The sequence below is a fragment of the Alosa sapidissima genome, chromosome 4 (assembly GCF_018492685.1).
Source record: "Alosa sapidissima isolate fAloSap1 chromosome 4, fAloSap1.pri, whole genome shotgun sequence".
NCBI classification, from domain to species: domain Eukaryota; kingdom Metazoa; phylum Chordata; class Actinopteri; order Clupeiformes; family Clupeidae; genus Alosa; species Alosa sapidissima.
The window spans coordinates 15697972-15716348 of record NC_055960.1 but is presented as its reverse complement, the minus strand read 5'-3'; the positions used below and the strand labels follow the sequence as shown (position 1 = coordinate 15716348).

Sequence of the window (18377 nt, the reverse complement as noted above, 5' to 3'; positions counted from 1 at the left end):
TCTTTCACATCCATACTGGTTGCTGTCGGTTTTCTGAAGTATGCCTACATACAGAGTAAGAGAGGCTTTTATTCTGTCCTTCTTATACTTGTATGTAGTAGGCTATTGATCTTGTCTTTTTCTCACACATTCAGCATGTGTAGGTGAGGATTGTTTCTTCCCAAGCCTGAAGCCATGACCTGCTAAGCCTTCGGAGTGTGGTGGGATGACATCTTGCTTGTGCGATGATGAGGCTTTTACTGCCGCTGAAAGCCTGTGGTCTGGGGTGGAGGTGTGCAAGGAGGTAGGTGCCGGGGGTAGAGTGTGTGTGTGTGTGTGTGTGTGTGTGTGTGTGTGTGTGTGTGTGTCTTTGTGTGTGTGTGTGTGTGTGTGTGTTTGAGGATTAGGGGCTGGCACACCCTAAGTACACTGGCACCCCCTACCTCCCATCCTCCTGCCGACACACTCCACCCCCCCCCCCCCCCCACACACACACACACACACACTCCCCACTTCACCCCCCAGCTCGTCCACGCAGGTCTGTCTGACTCTAAGCCATTGATGTTATCAGGTCTCGCAAGCTGCTCTGTGATTGGCTAAGGAGTGTGGGAAAGCGGTTAGAGCTTGGGACCCAGGCTCTCTGATAAAAGCATGAAAAGAACGGCCTCGTGTGCTGCTAGTTTACTACTCATTTTATTGCCATTTAGGTAGCACTTTGTCTGGGCAATTCACCCCCACCCCTTTTCACCTTGGAATAAACCTGAATTACTCATATTGTATTTGAGAGGCATTTCACACCATGAAAGACTATTATGATATTATGATTACTTTGACTACAATGACATTCCCATAATATAATGAATTCATGGCATTTGTGGACATCTTTAAAGTGATAATTATTAACTAGTTGACTACACCACCTGCTATTTTGATTAAATAACAAATAACAACAGTCAATATATAAAATAAGAAATAGAATAACAAAACAAAAACAGGTGCAACAAATATGTAGATGTGTGTGATGTGAGTTTTGCTATTAAAAATGGTCAGTAGTAGCTTATTGATATGAAGTTTAATCGTATTTCTATGTCAATGTCTATGTCTATTACCTCAATTTTACACCAGAAAAACTGCTGTCATTACCCTGATTCCCCCAATGTGAAGTGAGTAGTGGCCTCTACCTCACAGTCTACCTCACCTGGGATTTTAATTGCAAAAAATGAAGACAGAAGGTATAGGGAAAATAAGATTTATAGTATTTATTAAGTGGCAAATGCAGACACACAGTGTCTAAAATGCTTAATACCATTGTGGTATAAAATGAAAGAGGGACACCTTTATAGTCCACACAAAATGATCAAATATAATCAAGGTTCAAGGGAACTGTACACGAGACTCTGATTCTGAGTAACAATTCAATTGTCAACATGATCTTCAACATGAAAACACATGGAACATTATATGCTTCGGCCAAAATAGGCTATGGATATTTAGTTGCATTTTAAATTAAATGCACGGCAAATCCATTATTTTCAAAAAGAAATACTTCAACATGAAGTGACAATTAAGCATTTAGCTTCTCTTTAAGAGAAACATCAACACACAACTTCTTATTCTAATTCAACATGAACAGAAGTAGATACGTTAAACATTTGGAAATATACATTTCCTACACCATGATGGTACGCAACATCCATCAGGTTCACATGAGAGTCTGAATGAGTTTTTGTCTACCAGGGTCTCCAGACTGACTTCTGTGTGACAGCGCCCTGCTTCAGTGACATCTGGTTCAGTTTCGGAGTGACAGGAGATAGCGGTAAGTCTCTGGCAGCCCGAGGTGGACTGGACTGGCTGAGACGCAGGAGGCTGGTGTCCACCTTGGAGTTGATGGAGAGGAAGTGCAGGGTCTCCCTCCAGCACTGGGAGTAGCCGTCGCTGTGGGCCTGCTGGGGGGCCGAGCTTTGGGACTGCAGCTGCTGCTTCATGAAGGCCACCGTCATCTCCAGGATGTCAGCTTTCTCCAGCTTAGTGTTGGGGTCCTGCTTGTGGAACTCCTTCTCCAGCATGGCCTTGAGCTGCTCAATGCTGCTGTTGATGCGATCTCTGCGCATCTTCTCCACAACTGGTTTTCTCAGCTAAAGTTGAGGAAGAGCAAAAAGTTTGATTAGTTTCTTGGGCACAGGATCAAAGCACATGTATTCAATAAAAGGCATGATCAAGTTATTTCAAAGTACTAGAAGCATTACTTACTTTATGCTTTTCCTTGTTGGAAAGCTTTGGGTTGGCAAAGTCCATGCTGATGATGGGAGCCATTCTTGTAGATAGCAAGAGAGCAAGAGCGAGAGAGAGAGAGAGAGGTGTTCTCCTCAGAGGAAGGCAAGCAATCTGTGAGCTGAGGGTGGCTCCCTCTCCTCTATTTATAGGACCTCATTAGCATTACAAAGGCATGAGTCCCAGGCAAGATTAGGTTTCCCACACTCCCAGGCCAGTGGGTGAGGCGGCCACAACAATGGCAGAGGCATCAATTATTTCATGCTTAACTGGCCGTACAGCCAAAAGCAGAGGGACCAGACTTTTGCGATAGCCATAGCACAGTCTAAACACAAGCAGGTCGTTACACTGCTTTTATTACCTGGGAAACCTCTCTCTGACAAATAAACAGTCTGCACATGGGTGGTGGGCATAATGGCTGATTAGCAAGGCAGCATTGCACATACAGGGTACTCTATACCTGGAAATAAAAAAAAATTGCATGAATAGCTCATGGTGAATAGATTGTGCTTGTCTATGTTTTATTTTTATGACTGTCACACAAGCTCTTTTTATGAATGACAGATATAAAATAATAAGATTTAGTTTTGTGACGATTAATGTGGAAATTGTTCAATAATATATAGTGAATTTTTTTCAAATTCACACACATACACACACACACACACACACACACACACAGTCACACGAATGCTCACATTGTGCATGTCAATTGAACACAATTATCCTGTCCCCTTGAGGAAGGCACACTTCCATTGTTGGAGGCCCCCACTTCCCCCTAGGGAATACTGGGTAATAAATGGATAGTGTGGGAAACTCAGGCAGGATCCTGCTCACACGTCCTCCAGTCAATAGAATCCCTCACGCCCCTGAACACACACACACACACACACACACACACACACACTCTTTCTCTCTCTCTCTCTCTCCCCCACATACACACAGCCAGGCGTTCAGGCACACACACACTTTGAAGCAGCGGCAGAGATCCGCTGCAGCTCTGGACTGTGGGGCGCGTGTGTGTTCCTACTGCGTCGCTCTCAAACACATCACCTGCTCTGGCTGCTTACTCTTCAAGCCCCCACCACCCCATCCCACCCGCTTTTGCCTCTCATTAACCACACATGTGCCTCAACATCTGCTACTGGCCCACTGTTTACTGTAAGGTAGGGCTGGGAACTTTTTAGGAAAGTTCAAGACCATTGTTCTAATTTGGGTTCACCTGTCCTTCAGAACAGGTGTGCTTAATGCTACAATTAAGATGAGTCAGCTGGGAGTGGGGTCATAAACAATATACTCTGCTGCTGAAAATGATGTGTTTATGATGAATGTCACCCATACCATACACACACACGTTAAAGTGATGTATTTTTTTTTTTTTTACTTGCTTATTGTTTCAATTTAAACTTATGCCATGAGAACCCAAGATGGTTTGGTTACAAGTTGAAGTTGTCATGGTAATAGCTCTGCTCGCTAGCCAGATGCTTGGGCATTTTTGGAGGGAAATCTTCACTCCACTTGCCTTTGTTTCATTGCTGCCTCATCCCTCAAACTAAACATATCTCACCAGTGACTCACAAATGACAAACCGTGCCGACTACAGAGAAGGGGGGAACACGAGGGTGGGCACATTGTTAGGGACTGATCGCATTCCAGCATGGATATTCTCTTCATTCAAAAGGGGGGAAGACTTGGCCTTCTAATGAGTCCCCCTCACACACATACACATACACACACACACACACACACACACACACACACAGGGGCACACTGAAGCCAGCTGCCAGAGTGGCTCAGCAAGGCCAGAGGAGCCCCTCTCCGGTGTGGAATGTGTGAGAGCTCAGACCTGCGCCTTTTTCCCACACTTCAGTCCCATTGAGCGTGCACTCCTCCCCGCTGCCACTGATCCACCGCCACTCAATGGACCATGCCCTGGCCCTCAATGGACCATCTGGACCTCTTCTTGTCCACACAAAAGCCCCCGTCACCACCACCATCGCCACCTCTACCGCCATACCTTAGAATGGCCTCAGGTAGTGTCCTGTCAGAAGCAGAGGATAACATCATTCTAGTCATGCTTGACAGATCCTCACATTCTCTCTCTCTCTCACACACACACACACACACCAACACACCCACTTACAAAATAAGACAGCAACTACATGTTCTAAATGTTATGTAAAGAACTGGTAGTTTTAACTGAAAACTGCATTAAGTGCTGTTAATTTGGTTTTTATCTCCACTGCCCATGTGGACTTCCTCTCTTTTCAAAGTGGGCCACCAACACGCTGCCAACTGTTGACACAGTAAAAAGGGGGTTCAAATGAGGCAGAAGGTATTCAACAATGCCACAGTTTCCCACTCCGAGTGGCTTTTCAGGGCCCTTGGCTTGGTGAATGCCCCATCATGTGATACTGGAATGCCATTGAGCCTGCGTCCACATCAAGGACACGAGCAGGCTCCAGAGAGAGGAGAGGTCAGGATATTCCCAGATCCCAAGCTGACTGACTGGCAGTGGCACCCCACACTAAGCATGACGCCTAGCATCTGCCTCTCTGTATGTGTGTGTGAGAAATAGGGCCTCAGTTGGGATGCACGTGCGCACACACACACACACATATATGTACATAAACTTAAAATGTACTTTGCAAAGCCTATTACAAGGGCATTTCAGCAACTTCTCTCTCCCTCTCTCTCTCTCTCTCTCTGTTCTCTCCCTTACTTTTGTGGCAGGATAGATTGTCCACACACCTGTTGAGAGCCTTCTCTGTGAACTGATTTAAGTTCAAGGGATAGAGATTGATAAAATGCATAAAGCTAATCCTTTGGGACATTTTTTGGACACATAGGCTTAATAAAGGCTATTTTTATCTGCCTCCATGTACATCGTTATCACAGGACACAGGTTTATGAATAGCCCCTATAGCTTAGAATAGACCATAGCCTATGTTGTTCTACATTTACTGTTGATGATAGGCTAATAGGCCAAATTTATGATGTGGTTTATTCATTTTGTGATAGGCTACCATATATGTACCACATATGTAGGCTACCATATATGTACCACATATGTAAGCTATCCATATTTTAGATTTAGAAATTAGGCTATGTAGGGCCTATCATTCAGTTACCATAATAAAATGTAAAAAAAAATAGTTTGATTTAAATACAGTTAGACATTTAATAACTACTTTCAATAATGAATGACACTCTTAGATGACCTAAGAAAGACTCCCAAGGGTAAAAAAATCTGTTAAAAAAGTTTTATGGACAAATTTCCCGCGCACATGAGCCAGCTGCTCTTTTGAGCTCAGGGTCTTCAAAGACTAATCCTGGAGGCTATGTTGTCGCAACTTTCCCACAGCACCAATTCAATGGCGGAACAAAAGAAGTGTGCCGTCGTCACCATCACATTAGCAATGCCCTCAGAGAAGCACCTCATTCCCAGGGGATTGCCCTCTTGATCATTGTGGACAAACACAATAGGCTAAAGGTTTTAAAAATAATGGCGCCAAAATACGGAATAGGTCAGTGAAAAAGGAAGTGAATGATCATAGGCTATACCCAACCTAGGCCTACTATTTTCGATTAGAAAAAAATAGAACAAGCTAACGTTTGTTGTCTCAATGTAGACCAAATAAAAATAGCTACATGACAAAATGTAGGCTAAGACTAATGAGTTTGACAGGACCTAGCCATATTGGCTGGACGGAAAGCTATTGGCGGGAAGCTGCCACAAGCCTATAGGCTAGGCCTACCACTTAATTGTTCAGCAAACTTCATTCATGCTTTGTCAGCTCTGTTTCCCGCCGTTCCTGATTCATTCTTCGGTTTGAATGGGACAGGGTCTTAAAATGCTGTCATGGGTCATGTAGTCAACTATTTCACGGCCCTTATTTAATGCGCACCCCACCTGTTCGCGCGGGACGCACGCTTTGTGTTCTGGAAGCCATAGAGTTGGCTAATTGAAACACTGCTATTGTGCAGTTTATGCCTCTGATTGGTTAGTTAGCATAGGCCTACCCTATCATAGGCATAACGCTTAGTCTTTTTTGTTGTAGACTATATATATGAATGCTGAAGACAAAGGCCTACCGACTGAAATGTTAAGATAGTCTTCAGAACTGTTGGGGCGCTTGAAAAGACTTTGATGGCATCTCTCAAAATCTGCAACCTGAGGACATCCAAAGTGAAAGATCAAATGAAAGTAAGTGTAGGCATATAATGATCATCTCTTCACGACATTAAGTCAGTTGTAAATTGTATGTCCGGGTACGTTTTTAATGTTATGTTCTTCACAGATAAAGAAGCCAGCTGTGGAGAAAAGACGCAGGGATCGCATCAACAGCAGCATTGAAAAGCTGAAGCTACTGCTCAACAGTGAACTTAAGACCCACCAACCCAGAAGCAAGCTTGAAAAAGCCGACATCCTTGAGAAGGCTGTGCTCTACATAAAAGACTCCACGCGTCAGAGGACATCGGCATCTCCTGACACCGGACCTGGAAAGAGTTACGCAGAAGGATACCGCAGGTGTTTGGAGGAGACTTTCTGCTTCTTCGCAGGTCACACCGAGCTGAAAGATTCACAAGCGATGCCGATGAAACACTACAGTACGACGCCGCTTGGTGGTAGCACTGGGCTAAGTCATGCCCTACCATCGACCAGTGAAGTTTTGTACCCTTCTTCAAAAAGTTCATCCACCATCAAGCAGCCAATGTGGAGACCATGGTGCAGTGAATGAGTGACACTGCGAAAAAATAGTAGACTTTCGGTATTCACATTTTAGGCCTACCTCAGCTTCAGCAACCCTTGATGGTGTGACTCCATTCAGGCCAGATTTGTCCTGTAAATAATTGTATTGTAAAGAATCTGCCTATATAATATCTGTTTTATATTAACAGATTTTATAGGGCATAATGTTGTATATCATATTGATATTGTGTGTCTTCTTCATTTGTGAATGCGTGTGTGTGTGTGTGTGAGTTGGTGGTGGTGGGGGGCGATAACTACTCAAATTATCAAATGACGTGCTTTGTGTTTATCCAATGAGGGATGCATTGTGTTACATGTAACAGACACCTATGGTATTTTGCCACAGCAAGTCTGTTTTTTGTTTTTGTTGTTCTGGTAAGACTGTGGTTCTCAGGTATATTAAGTATAGACCCGATTATTACGCGGCCATATAAGTGGCAAACATCCCCCTCTTTGTCTACATAAACAAACCTGTTTATATGACGTGTGAAGAAGTGTGTCTCTGAAGTGTGTGGTAAGAAGTGTTCTGGTAAGACTGTGGTTCTCAGGTATATTAAGTATAGACCCAATTATTACGCAGCCATATAAGTGGCAAACATCCCCCTCTTTGTCTACATAAACAAACCTGTTTATATGACGTGTGAAGAAGTGTGTCTCTGAAGTGTGCTGGCGACTAATAACCCAGCTTGGAGCCTGGGAAGCAACAGTTGTGAGAGAACACAAAGGATCAATGGACACATTCAGCTCGCCTTAATTTGAGCGTGCCGATTCTAGCATCTTGTGGTGTGAGAGTGTGTGAGGCAGACTGAAATGCATGTCTCCTCAAGCAATAAAATATATGGTCTGTATAGTCTCATTTAGTTTCATGGGACCTCTTTGAAGGATGCAAATAGAATTTGCAGAAACTCAGGTTCAGAGACACATTGGTATTTCAGTTAAGTTCTATGTGACATTGATTGCATTACACAGCACTGTGTGGCCTCGGACTGTTAAAAGCATTTAATAAAAGAAAACACTGCTGCCACACATGCTAAAATAAACTAAACAATCTATATAGTATCATCAACCAATTAAAATGTCTGGTAAAATTAGGTCTGGTGCATTTGGTGAAATTTAAGAGCAGCACCTTTTATTCTGTAACATTAATCAGGTAAATCTGTCAAATGGCCCATACAAAGTTCTGATAATAATTAAAAACAAACACTCTCACTCCACACTACAAATATCTAATGCATATAATCTAAACCATAGTTATGGAGTAATGTTTAAGAGTATGTACTATGAGCAAAACCTTTCTGAGTGAGAGATGTTCACAGCTACTTCACCAGGGGCAGCTCTACTGATTTTGTACCTCCTAGAGTTAAGAGTAATTTAGGTAAGGAGTCCTTTCTGCATGTAGCAACAAGCCTGTGGAACAGGTTGCCAGGAAATCTAAAGATGGTCAGAAGTTTAGGAGGTTTTAAGCAAGCACAGAAAAAATGGCTCAGATGCTAATCTTAGTATATTTTTATTACTGTATTGTCTTGATGGATCTAGTCCTTATCACCTGTTTCAGCACAAAAGGAAAGTCAGAGATGGTACAGGTTTCCCTTGACATTTATTTTGATTTGTTAATTTGAAGGTTATGGACACAATTACAAAATGTATAACTTTTCTATAAAATGCACCATGGGACTCTATTAACCTAATCTAAAACATTCCCTTAAAACAAAGGAGCATTTGCATTGTCCGGCAGTCCTTGCATAAAGTAATTTTAAAAAATGCATATTCATGAACACTCTCCCTTCTCTTCGTGTGAGGAGTTCTCAGCACTACCAGATAGAATACATTCAAAACAGACGGCAAATAGAAGTATAAACAAGCCACTAGAGCACTGCAATTCTCAGCATTCTAGTGAGATTCCCTAGAGACATTTCACATTCAATTGCATATTAGTACACAGAATATTGTTAATGTTATGCTAAACACAACACCGGTTCAAACAGCAGATGAAGACAGTTGTCAAAGGAAACTTTAAAACTTTTTAAAAAGTAAAATGTTTACATTCTGTGAGTATCTGACATTCCTGGTATGGAGCTGCTAATGTTGGAGCTTTAAACACAACAACAGCTGGACAGTTTGTGCTACAGTACTGAGAACAATGACCGTAATTGCATCCCTTAATTTGGAAATCAAAATGAAACCAGGAAAGTAAACTGTTCATGAAAAATGTGAAGAAACAGTGGTGTAATGCATACAATTTCAGACATGTTAGGAGTCAACCCTTACTAACATTGCAGAGTGGATAATGATTCCATGATGATGGACAAATAACAACACCTATTACTTAGATGTGTTCTGATTTTTTTTAAAAATCAATGTGTTAAACATGTACACTCTGAAACATGCTTTGTTGTACCCTTTGTGCATTTTGTGCATGGGTATCTCTGGTCTTGGTTTGCACTAAAGGCACTCTATTCAAATGAGAACACAAAATCATTCAGTCATGATTTATTTTGGCTTGAAGTCCATTGTTAAAATCTCTTGAATTGAATACGGACGCAATGTCATAATTTTGTACAACTGGATTATTGAACATATCTAGTATATAGATGTTAGTGACTGAGCAGTGATTAAAGCTTCCCAAAAACAACAACACAATTAAGTTAACGGGTGAAACAACATGACACGCTAAAATACTGTGTGAAACAATATAATATGCTGAAGTAGAGAAGCCAGAACTCATAATTAATATAATCATGTCATTATTATGTTTGAGCGAAGCCAGGGAGCACACACACCTATCACCCTTACAGCGAGCATGCAAGAGTGGTACAGGAAAAAACAAAATATTCCACTGCACACAAATTACTCAGGCAATATTGCAAATTGAACTCCTCTGAAAGTCAATAATGGTGCTAAAATATAGTTCTGAGAAATGTTCAATGTGTGCACTGAGGCTAACAAACAAATGGTTAGGAGGCTGGGAAAAAAACATTTAGGAGGTGGACACCAGCTTAAAGTGCTACGGACAGCTGAGAGGTATTTCAAAGAACACAGATGCAAAAAGATAAGGTGCAATACATATACAAGCTGGAAAAAAATACATCTTAAAAAACAGACACCAACAATATAGTTCCCCTAGAATATCCCTTTGGTTTCAGAAAAAAAAATATCATGTTGAGTACACTGATCACTTGTATTGCACCCTGATGTCAATATTTGCACAGCCCTCAAACCCATCCCACAAACTTTTAGTGAATCACCCATCCTTAATTTTTAAGTGTTCATATGAAAATACATAATAACCAATGATTTGATGGTTGATTTCCCTTCTCTGTTTTGAATGCTCAAATACAAATAAATGAAAACACTATTCATAGTATCACATCTTCCACACTGACAAACCATATTTGTGCTACTGTTTTATTTTTATTATATTAGCTATATTTTGTATGATTACTGATTAAAATCTTACATTCCAGGGAACCACTGACTATCTATTCCGTGTGGCCTGTGAGGTATGCCTTGTCTTATTATACTAAACCTGATTGGGAGTGATGTATGACTATGCCATTGGGAAAACGTAAGCTGTGGCGAGGTTCTGAAAAGGTGATCTCACCACATAAAAAACAAAACATGCAATTTCTGTTAAACATGGACATAATAAGCACCACAGTACACATACACCCTGTCCCTCAACACGCACACACACACATACGCGCACGCACACACGCGCACACACACACACACACACACACACACACACACACACACAGTCTTTGTGTCAGCTACTGCTCCAAGCTTCTGTCACAAGTCTTCCTCCATGCTGAAGCTGCTTCTGCTGCTGTTCTTGGAGGCCCCAGGCGAAACGGAGAACAGCGGCTCGGCCGTGGACTGGGCCAGCGCCAGGCCACAGTCCTCGTCCATCAGGATGTCCCCCAGCCCCACGTCTGGGTACAGGGAGGTGGCGGCGGGGTCGTCCAGTTCGGCGAAGCTCAGCGCGCCGAGGTCCAGGGGGCTGCTGATGGTGACCCCCACCGGGGAGCCGGACGGCGGCGGGGAGAGGAAGGACGAGGAGGCCTGCGCCATGGAGCCCACGTCCAGGCTCAGGAGCGTCTGGGAGTGGAGGTCCGCACGGGAGGCCTGGGGGTTGACTCCTTGCTGCTGCTGGGCCTGAAGAGAGGCGTCTGGGCCCAGTGCGGAGGTGCCGGGGATGCCATGGAGGCGAGCCTGCATCTCCAGCTCCTGATGACCGCGGCCCCGATTACACCAAACAAAAACAATCACAGCAGAAGAGGGGGATTTGATTGGAGATACTTTACAGAGCTAACAATTTGTTTCATCTCTAGGTTATGATTATAATATAATATTAGGGGTTGTGCACCAATTTCATTATGCAAAGGTTGTGGAAATACTAGTCGTGTGCTTATTTAGGAAACAAATGATTTGTATAATGCAACTCATGTATGTATTTTTGGCCATTTAGATACCAATGTTCCACAAGTTCCACAATATTTCAGTCATTTCAATAAGAACTGAATTGTAGTAAACACCACATACTGTGGCATTTCACAAGCCTTCTGTAACCCTTTGTGTACCCCCTAAACTCTGATGGCCACTCCTGGGGGTTATTCCAAGTACGTGGTTTAACAAACCTGGGTAAGTTAACTCAGAGTAAGTGGTAAACCTCCTACAACAAGAGCCCTCTGGCATTGTTTTGTAAGGAGAATAAAGCCATACAGCTCTTTTATTAGGAGGTTTACCCCTTAAGGCCCATTTATTCCAAGAACAATAACGATAATGATAACTATAAATAAATATCGTTTTCGTTAATATGAATAACCACGTTCATACATAAACCATGACTATAACGACATGAAAAACGATATCGTTAGGGGTCACTTTCAGAGCGATTTTGAGAACGATAAAAAGTTAGTAGCCAATCAGAACCCATCGAATTTTAGCCGTCACATTCATTAACACAAGGAGAGACTTTGTTTATCGTTGTTCAGTGTGAACACTTTTATCGTTATGGTTATAGTTATCGTTCTTGGTGTGAATAGGTCTTTACTCCGAGTTAACTTACCGAGGTTTGTCACTAAACTACGTACTTGGAATACCCCCCCGGTGCGTGTGCGTGTTTGGAGCTGACCTGTATTCGCATCAGAAGGGTCTGGTTGGCGTGCTCCAGCTTCTTCTGCCTCATCTCTACCTCCTTGGCGCGCTGCTGCTCCTTCTGCAGCTTGCGGATGTACTCCACCGAGGCCTTCAGGATGGTGCCTTTGTTCCAGCGCATCTCCCTACCGCCCCAGAATCCCCAGAGGAACATGAAAGTAGCATCAGATACATGCTCACATAAGCATCACACTGCACACTGGAATTAAGAGTCCTTTACAAAAAACTGACGTTCAATGTTTTCCTAAGCCATGTGTTTTTGCAGGTTCATTTCGATGCTACATGGTGAGTGGGAATGTAGTTATGTGAAATAAAATGCTTTTGCTTTAAAGAAATACATAATTTACCAAGCTGTACTTTATAAAAAAAGGTCAGACACTCACGGGTCACTGGATTTGGGTATAAGTGAGCCCAGCTCCTTGATGCGGTCATTGATGTTAAACCTCCTCCTCCTCTCAACTGAAAAAAATAACAGTGGGTCAATAAGAGACAAAACACCATCACCACAAATCAACACTACAAATGGAGGCCATAATAACACATAACAAGTCACATACAAGCACAGTGTCAAATATTCATAGTGTGCACACGTATACACACTCTCCCTCACACACTCTCTCTCTCCCTCACACACACACACACACACACACACCTTCAGTCCAATAAATAGAAATGACACTACTCACTGAGGTTGTGGTTGTCTTTCTTCTGCCTCTCCTTCATGAGAACCTTCGCTTCGACCTCTGAAACAAGTTCATAGCACATTAATAGACATTAACACCAGTGGTAAAATAGCTACTGATGATAAAGTCATCCTTTAAGGTGTCAATTTAACTACAATCTAATCTTCTCTCTTCCACAGGATATGTAAGTGCGCGCCTAGGATCATGACACTTCATATTTATAACCTCTGCCAAGGGGTTTGGTTGGTTGGTTCTTTTGTTAGTAGGGTTACGCAAAAACTACTAGCCTGATTGTTATTCAATTTGCTGGAAAAGTGTATGTACCTGGCAGAGGATGGACCCATTACATTTTGGAGTAGTATAGCTCAGACTCAAAGAACGCCTAACGCCTCTACTTTAACACTTCTATTTTAACGAATGACACATCGAGCAACTGCTTCCACTTTTCATTCAGCATACATGTACCAGGAAGTGCTTGGAACCGATGAAGACAATACATTTTTGTATGTCTTCACAATGATAAGAAACTTAAGACAAAATGAATCGGAATATCTTACTTTACTGTTAAGTGCACCAACAGTGCAACTGAATCGTAGTAAAACACAGTTCCGCCAAGTCACTATTCACAATGTCAACACAACTTTTTGCACACTAGGTTCTGATTCATCTGGGAGTAATGGTAAGCTGAGCTGCTTCCTTCAATCCCGTGTACAGAGTTTGACAAAAATCTTGTTTTACAGTGATTTGCGGACGTTTGCATTCGAGTGCCATTCCAGTTCTCACTGTGTTGAAATCAAGAGTATGCCAATGATACCTGTCAGTTCCGTTTTGATATTGGGGAGGTCTGCTGGACAGGAGTTGCTAACTGTAATGGTGGGAGTGGCCATGCCAGGACTGCTGTAGACATCCAGGAGATTCCCTGGTAGCTGTGAAAATCCACAAGACGACCTCTTCACATTACTGGTCAAACAATAGCCATGCACTTAGAGAAAATAACCATAGGAATGACAAACATGGTCATTTACAATACAGATAAAAAAGAGCAAAAAAGAGGAGTTAGCTTAAAATTGCACAGGGGTTAATATGACCAAATAGAGCTATTAAACAGGCCATTAATGTTTTGTTTTTGGCAAAACAAATGAATGTCAGTTTAAGTCTCAACACCAAACCATGGGAATGTCTCTTCCAAAGATATGACAAAGTTAATACTACTATCAGAAAAGATAACTTTTCTGTTGCTGGATGTCAGTCTAAGAATGAAAACTCAGGCTATTCTAACTTAAAACAATCACCCTTTACCTGAAAATTCTTCCTTTTCTTTTCATGCTCTGGCAACATAACCAAAATCCTCATCTTCAGTCAAACCACTAGGGCACCCTCTCTGTCAAATGTCTCCGTTAAAAAAACCCTCAAACAGATTATAAAGACTACCTGAGGTTACTCTAATCGTCGGACTGACCAGAATGGTCCTGCCATTACTCAGCGTGGCTCTGTGGTGACTCCTACTATACGAGTATGTGTGCATCTGCGTGCAAGCAAGGAGAGGGGGAGAGAGTGACAGAGAAAACAAGTGTCAGGGGGAGAGAGAGAGAAAGAGAAAGAGAGAGAGAGAGAGAGAGAGAGAGAGAGAGAGAGAGAGAGAGAGAGAGAGAGAGAGAGAGAGAGAGAGAGAGAGAGAGAGAGAGAGAGAGAGAGAGAGAGAGAGAGAGAGAGAGAGAGAGAGTGTGTGTGTGTGTGTGAGTGTCTATGAGCACTGTTAGAGGGACAATACTAGACAACCCAAAGGGATAACATCAGCCTAGGTTCAAGAACGTTAATTCTCATGGTTAATTGGCAAATCGGGCAAGGAATGAGAGTTACATCTTACCCCATTTTGTACTGTTCACATTACACAATAAATAAGTAAAATAAATAAACATGTTAACAAGAGAGAAGGAGGCAAGTGTACCGTATTAGGAAGCTGAAGGCCAGAGTCAATCAATGACATAATGTCATCATTGAAACTGGACTCAAGGCTGATGATGTCGTCAATGACGTCATCAATCTAAAGAGAGAGAAGAGGGCTTAGTGGGTCACTATGTAATCACAATGTAGATGTATGCATGATATACAATACAAGCCTGGGCTCTTTGCTACAAGCAAGCACCAAGCACTCCATACAAATTATATAGGTAATGTCTGAATGTGAGCAGTAGTCTTTTATAGTGAAACATATCACAACCATTATAAATAATAATTACAGTGCTTCCCCAACCAAGATGGTGCTTGCCCACACTGTGCTGCTTTTCCAAAGCTCCTGCTCCCCCTGTACAGATATCATTAAGGTCTCTGTGTGATATTTGCCAGCTTATTGTGACAAAAAGCAAGCAAGAGGCGGATGATACACACAGGTCTGACTAGAGCAGAGGTGAACAACTCTGCAAATGCAATGCTACCAGAGGATGCCCTGATGCATCTGTTTGTATTGTTGGTTAGTATCCATCATTTTATTAGTGATGGATGCCATATATCTTAGCACTTTTATGAAGACTGATGTGACCAAACCAGGCCCTGTTACCATACGTTGCTGCATCAATTAATGCTACTGCATCAATCTTCTTCAAACTGCAATGCTATTGGAGAGCACCCATCTATCCTATATATTATCTAACATAATAACAATGATTTATCAAGACCTTTCAGGCATAATTCCAGAGGTACCTATCAGTCACTTCCAATACCACATAGGATCTACAAACTGTCCACGGATGTTGACGGAGGAGAGCACTGTACATTCTATCACCCTTATTGTGCCCATATTTTTCCTGCCGGGATCTAAATATAGCAGGCCTACAGTCACATGCTCATTTCTCTAACCTTTGGGCAATGGCTCCATTTTAATATTCTTATTCTTATTATATTATTACATGTTCTTCTTCCTCGTCTTCTGAGTATATATGATTTTTTATTTGTCTTGTATTCTCTAATACTTATATTCTGTATTTTCTTCCTCAACCTTTGCCTTGCCCATCACTCTCTATCAAGTAAATGGAGTATAGGGTACCTCCTCCTTGGTGGACCCCAGATTCAGCAGTGCCATCGGGCTGTTGGGGGCACTGCTCGCAGACGGGGCCATCTCGGGGGCCGAGCTGGACTGGAGTACGGGCGACACCCCGAGAGTCTGAGTTGCTACTTTATTCCCAAGAGTGGTAGAGAGGTACTGCTTGACTTGCTGTCGCTGGGCCTGCTGGATGTGGTATTTTGTTGGATTCTCCAAGTGAGTCTGCACCTATATAGTTTCATAAAAACACAACAGAACACGGCATTTTAGTCACAGACATAGACATTCACAAGCTCTGTGTGTATGATATACATATATACAGCACCCGCCATGTTTATTGGTACCCTTGGTAAAGATGAGTAAAAACAGGTATATAAAAAATATATCTTTTGCTGTCTGTACAGTATCATCTATTTGGTTTGTTTTCCAATGTGTCTTGTGGAAAATAAAGTTTCTTATCTCGTCTTATCTTAGTTTCACAATGAAAACAAAAGGAAACTCCAACCAAATAAAGCATATTTATTTCCGAAAAGAAAAGAAATCCTCATAATGAAATAAATATTTTTAACAAAAACGCATGTGCAACTGTGGAGGGGACTATATCTGATAACACACAACCGTCATATCACCTGAATCAGTAGTATATGTAAATGATTTTAGAATAGGGCTGTTTGCATGGCACAAACATAACAGGAAGGAAAGCCAAAATAATCTGAACAACAGACACTCTTAGGCAACTCCTCTGTAATTCAAACAGCCAAAGATGTAGTTTTAAAAGGCGAAAACTAGTGTAGTGTAGCTACGTACCTTGAGCACCTCCACAGGTACCTGTGCGGGAGACGGGCGAGCAGCGGAGGGGGGCACTGTGACAGAGATAGCAGGGGAGGAGTCAGAGGCCCGGAGCTGGGCCACCGAGGCCTGCTGCTGGGCCTCTCGCCTCTCCTGCTCCTGTGCCTGCTCCCTCATCAGCTGCTGCCGCAGCAGGACGCGGGACGACATGGCTCCGGCGGCGGGCGGTTGTTGAAGACCGAAAGATTTACAGGGTGATGGGGTCAGAGGTCAAGCTGAAAAGGTAACAAAAGGTAAACAAATAAGAGGCTGACGGGACTGTCTTTTTATGAATAGTGTGAATGTTTGTTATAAAACCATGGATGAAAGAATAACTGTTTGTGGGCCCAAGAATATTTCCTCAGAACCACAACCACTGCACACTCAGTGCTCCAAGAGAGAAGAAAACCAACAACCTGCACCTATTCTTGGAATTCCTGAGCTGTCTAATCAAACAACATTAGTTTAAACCTACCATATAACTGTAGGATCAATCTGACAAACTACTTATGAGATAAATCAATAAATAAACAAATAAATAAAAAAAGCTGTAAGGATGGTTATCCTGACTCTCGCCAGATGAATTTCGTTCCGCCTAGCTCCACTCAACAGCTACAAAACCTCTAGTTCATGGCTATGTAACTGTGTTAATAAAGTGCTCCATATGGTTAATGTTAAATAATGCATAAATGGATCTAGACTTGTATTCTGTAATTATTCTGTACAGTAGTTGCATTGTGGGTGTCCTGCAGCAGAAAGGCTGCTGGTAAGCTGGGCAAAAGAGGGTCCGCATTAAAAGTTGTGCTATAATTATATTGTATATGTCTTATATCTGTTGTTACAATTATTATGTATGTCCATCCACATAACTCATGTTCCGCCGATGTTTTATATTGTCTTGTAACTTTTATTTGGTTTGGTATGCTTTAGTGCAAATTTTAAGGACATTTATTTTGTTCAAACGGACCAGATCCATATGCCCCTCCCTGAACTTGTATTTCCTGACCCATGCAGGTAACCAGGTGGCTAACATTCGCGATCTAGAATGACTAGCCATCTTTGTCGCATTCTAAATGCAGTAACACTGTATGACCACAAGAGTGGAGTGTTTACCTTCTTATGAGCGCTGTTTTGTGAGTTTAGTACTGAAAATGGATGAAGTAGTGTTTGTATTTGTATGCGGTATTATATCAAATTCACTTTCTAATTGAATGTTTTGACATTTTGTTTCTATTTATTGAATTTATTGAACACTGTATGATGACCATGTAAGAATATATATTTAGATTAGACTAGAAATATAACAGATTTCAACAGACAGAAGTCCCTTAGGAGTCTTCTTACGAAAAGCTCCTTACGTCCGACGTACAAGGCACTGTCAACCCACTGTGCTGAATTGGTTGATATCAATTGCTCAGAAATAGGTTTTTTCACTTCACGCAAAGGCGCATGACAGCGTTATGAAAGACATATAAAATCTGTCCTGAATGTAGGGTTCTGGAAGAATAATGTTCACATACATTTCAAAACAACATCCATGGTAGCATAACGTTATGACAAGCTCCTTGTCCACTACATCCCGAACTTGAACATGTGCACCTCCATGAAAGACAACAACTGGATCTGCCCTATAATAGTCCGTTCTTGAGACACCCAAACAAAGTCT

General features: G+C 42.1%; 3 protein-coding genes across 7 annotated transcripts in view; 1 reads left to right on the top strand and 2 right to left on the bottom strand.

The window, feature by feature from the left end:
- Positions 1-1253: 1253 nt before the first annotated feature.
- Positions 1254-2348, bottom strand: LOC121707320 (transcription factor HES-5-like). Its single transcript, XM_042089792.1, has 2 exons — positions 2230-2348; positions 1254-2114 (listed from the first exon to the last, which is right to left on the bottom strand). The coding sequence occupies exons 1-2, from the start codon at positions 2290-2292 to the stop codon at positions 1710-1712; spliced, it is 468 nt and encodes a 155-aa protein (XP_041945726.1). The 5' UTR covers positions 2293-2348; the 3' UTR covers positions 1254-1709.
- A 4025-nt stretch (positions 2349-6373) lies between these two features.
- Positions 6374-6992, top strand: LOC121706995 (transcription factor HES-5-like). The gene is made up of 2 exons (XM_042089190.1): positions 6374-6457; positions 6552-6992. The coding sequence occupies exons 1-2, from the start codon at positions 6401-6403 to the stop codon at positions 6990-6992; spliced, it is 498 nt and encodes a 165-aa protein (XP_041945124.1). The 5' UTR covers positions 6374-6400.
- Positions 6993-8583: 1591 nt separating this feature from the next.
- Positions 8584-18377, bottom strand: part of tfe3b (transcription factor binding to IGHM enhancer 3b) — a 28799-nt gene continuing 19005 nt past the window's right edge. For 3 of the 5 annotated variants that reach the window (XM_042089438.1, XM_042089439.1, XM_042089442.1), the window contains 8 exons: positions 16691-16947; positions 15887-16111; positions 14792-14887; positions 13658-13769; positions 12847-12903; positions 12544-12619; positions 12138-12285; positions 8584-11230 (listed from right to left, as the gene is read on the bottom strand). In XM_042089438.1, the coding sequence (XP_041945372.1) occupies positions 10793-11230; positions 12138-12285; positions 12544-12619; positions 12847-12903; positions 13658-13769; positions 14792-14887; positions 15887-16111; positions 16691-16882 (1344 nt within the window). In that variant the 5' untranslated portion in view covers positions 16883-16947 and the 3' untranslated portion in view covers positions 8584-10792. The remainder of the gene's footprint in view (positions 11231-12137; positions 12286-12543; positions 12620-12846; positions 12904-13657; positions 13770-14791; positions 14888-15886; positions 16112-16690; positions 16948-18377) is intronic. The other 2 variants (XM_042089440.1, XM_042089441.1) reach the window with 2 other exon arrangements.

Coding starts and splice junctions, on each gene's coding strand:
- LOC121707320 (XM_042089792.1), bottom strand. CDS start 2,292: ATGGCTCCCATCATCAGCATGGACTTTGCCAACCCAAAGCTTTCCAAC. Junction 2,115..2,229: donor CCAACAAGGAAAAGCATAAA/GTAAGTAATGCT, acceptor CCTCAACTTTAG/CTGAGAAAACCAGTTGTGGA.
- LOC121706995 (XM_042089190.1), top strand. CDS start 6,401: ATGGCATCTCTCAAAATCTGCAACCTGAGGACATCCAAAGTGAAAGAT. Junction 6,458..6,551: donor AAGTGAAAGATCAAATGAAA/GTAAGTGTAGGC, acceptor TGTTCTTCACAG/ATAAAGAAGCCAGCTGTGGA.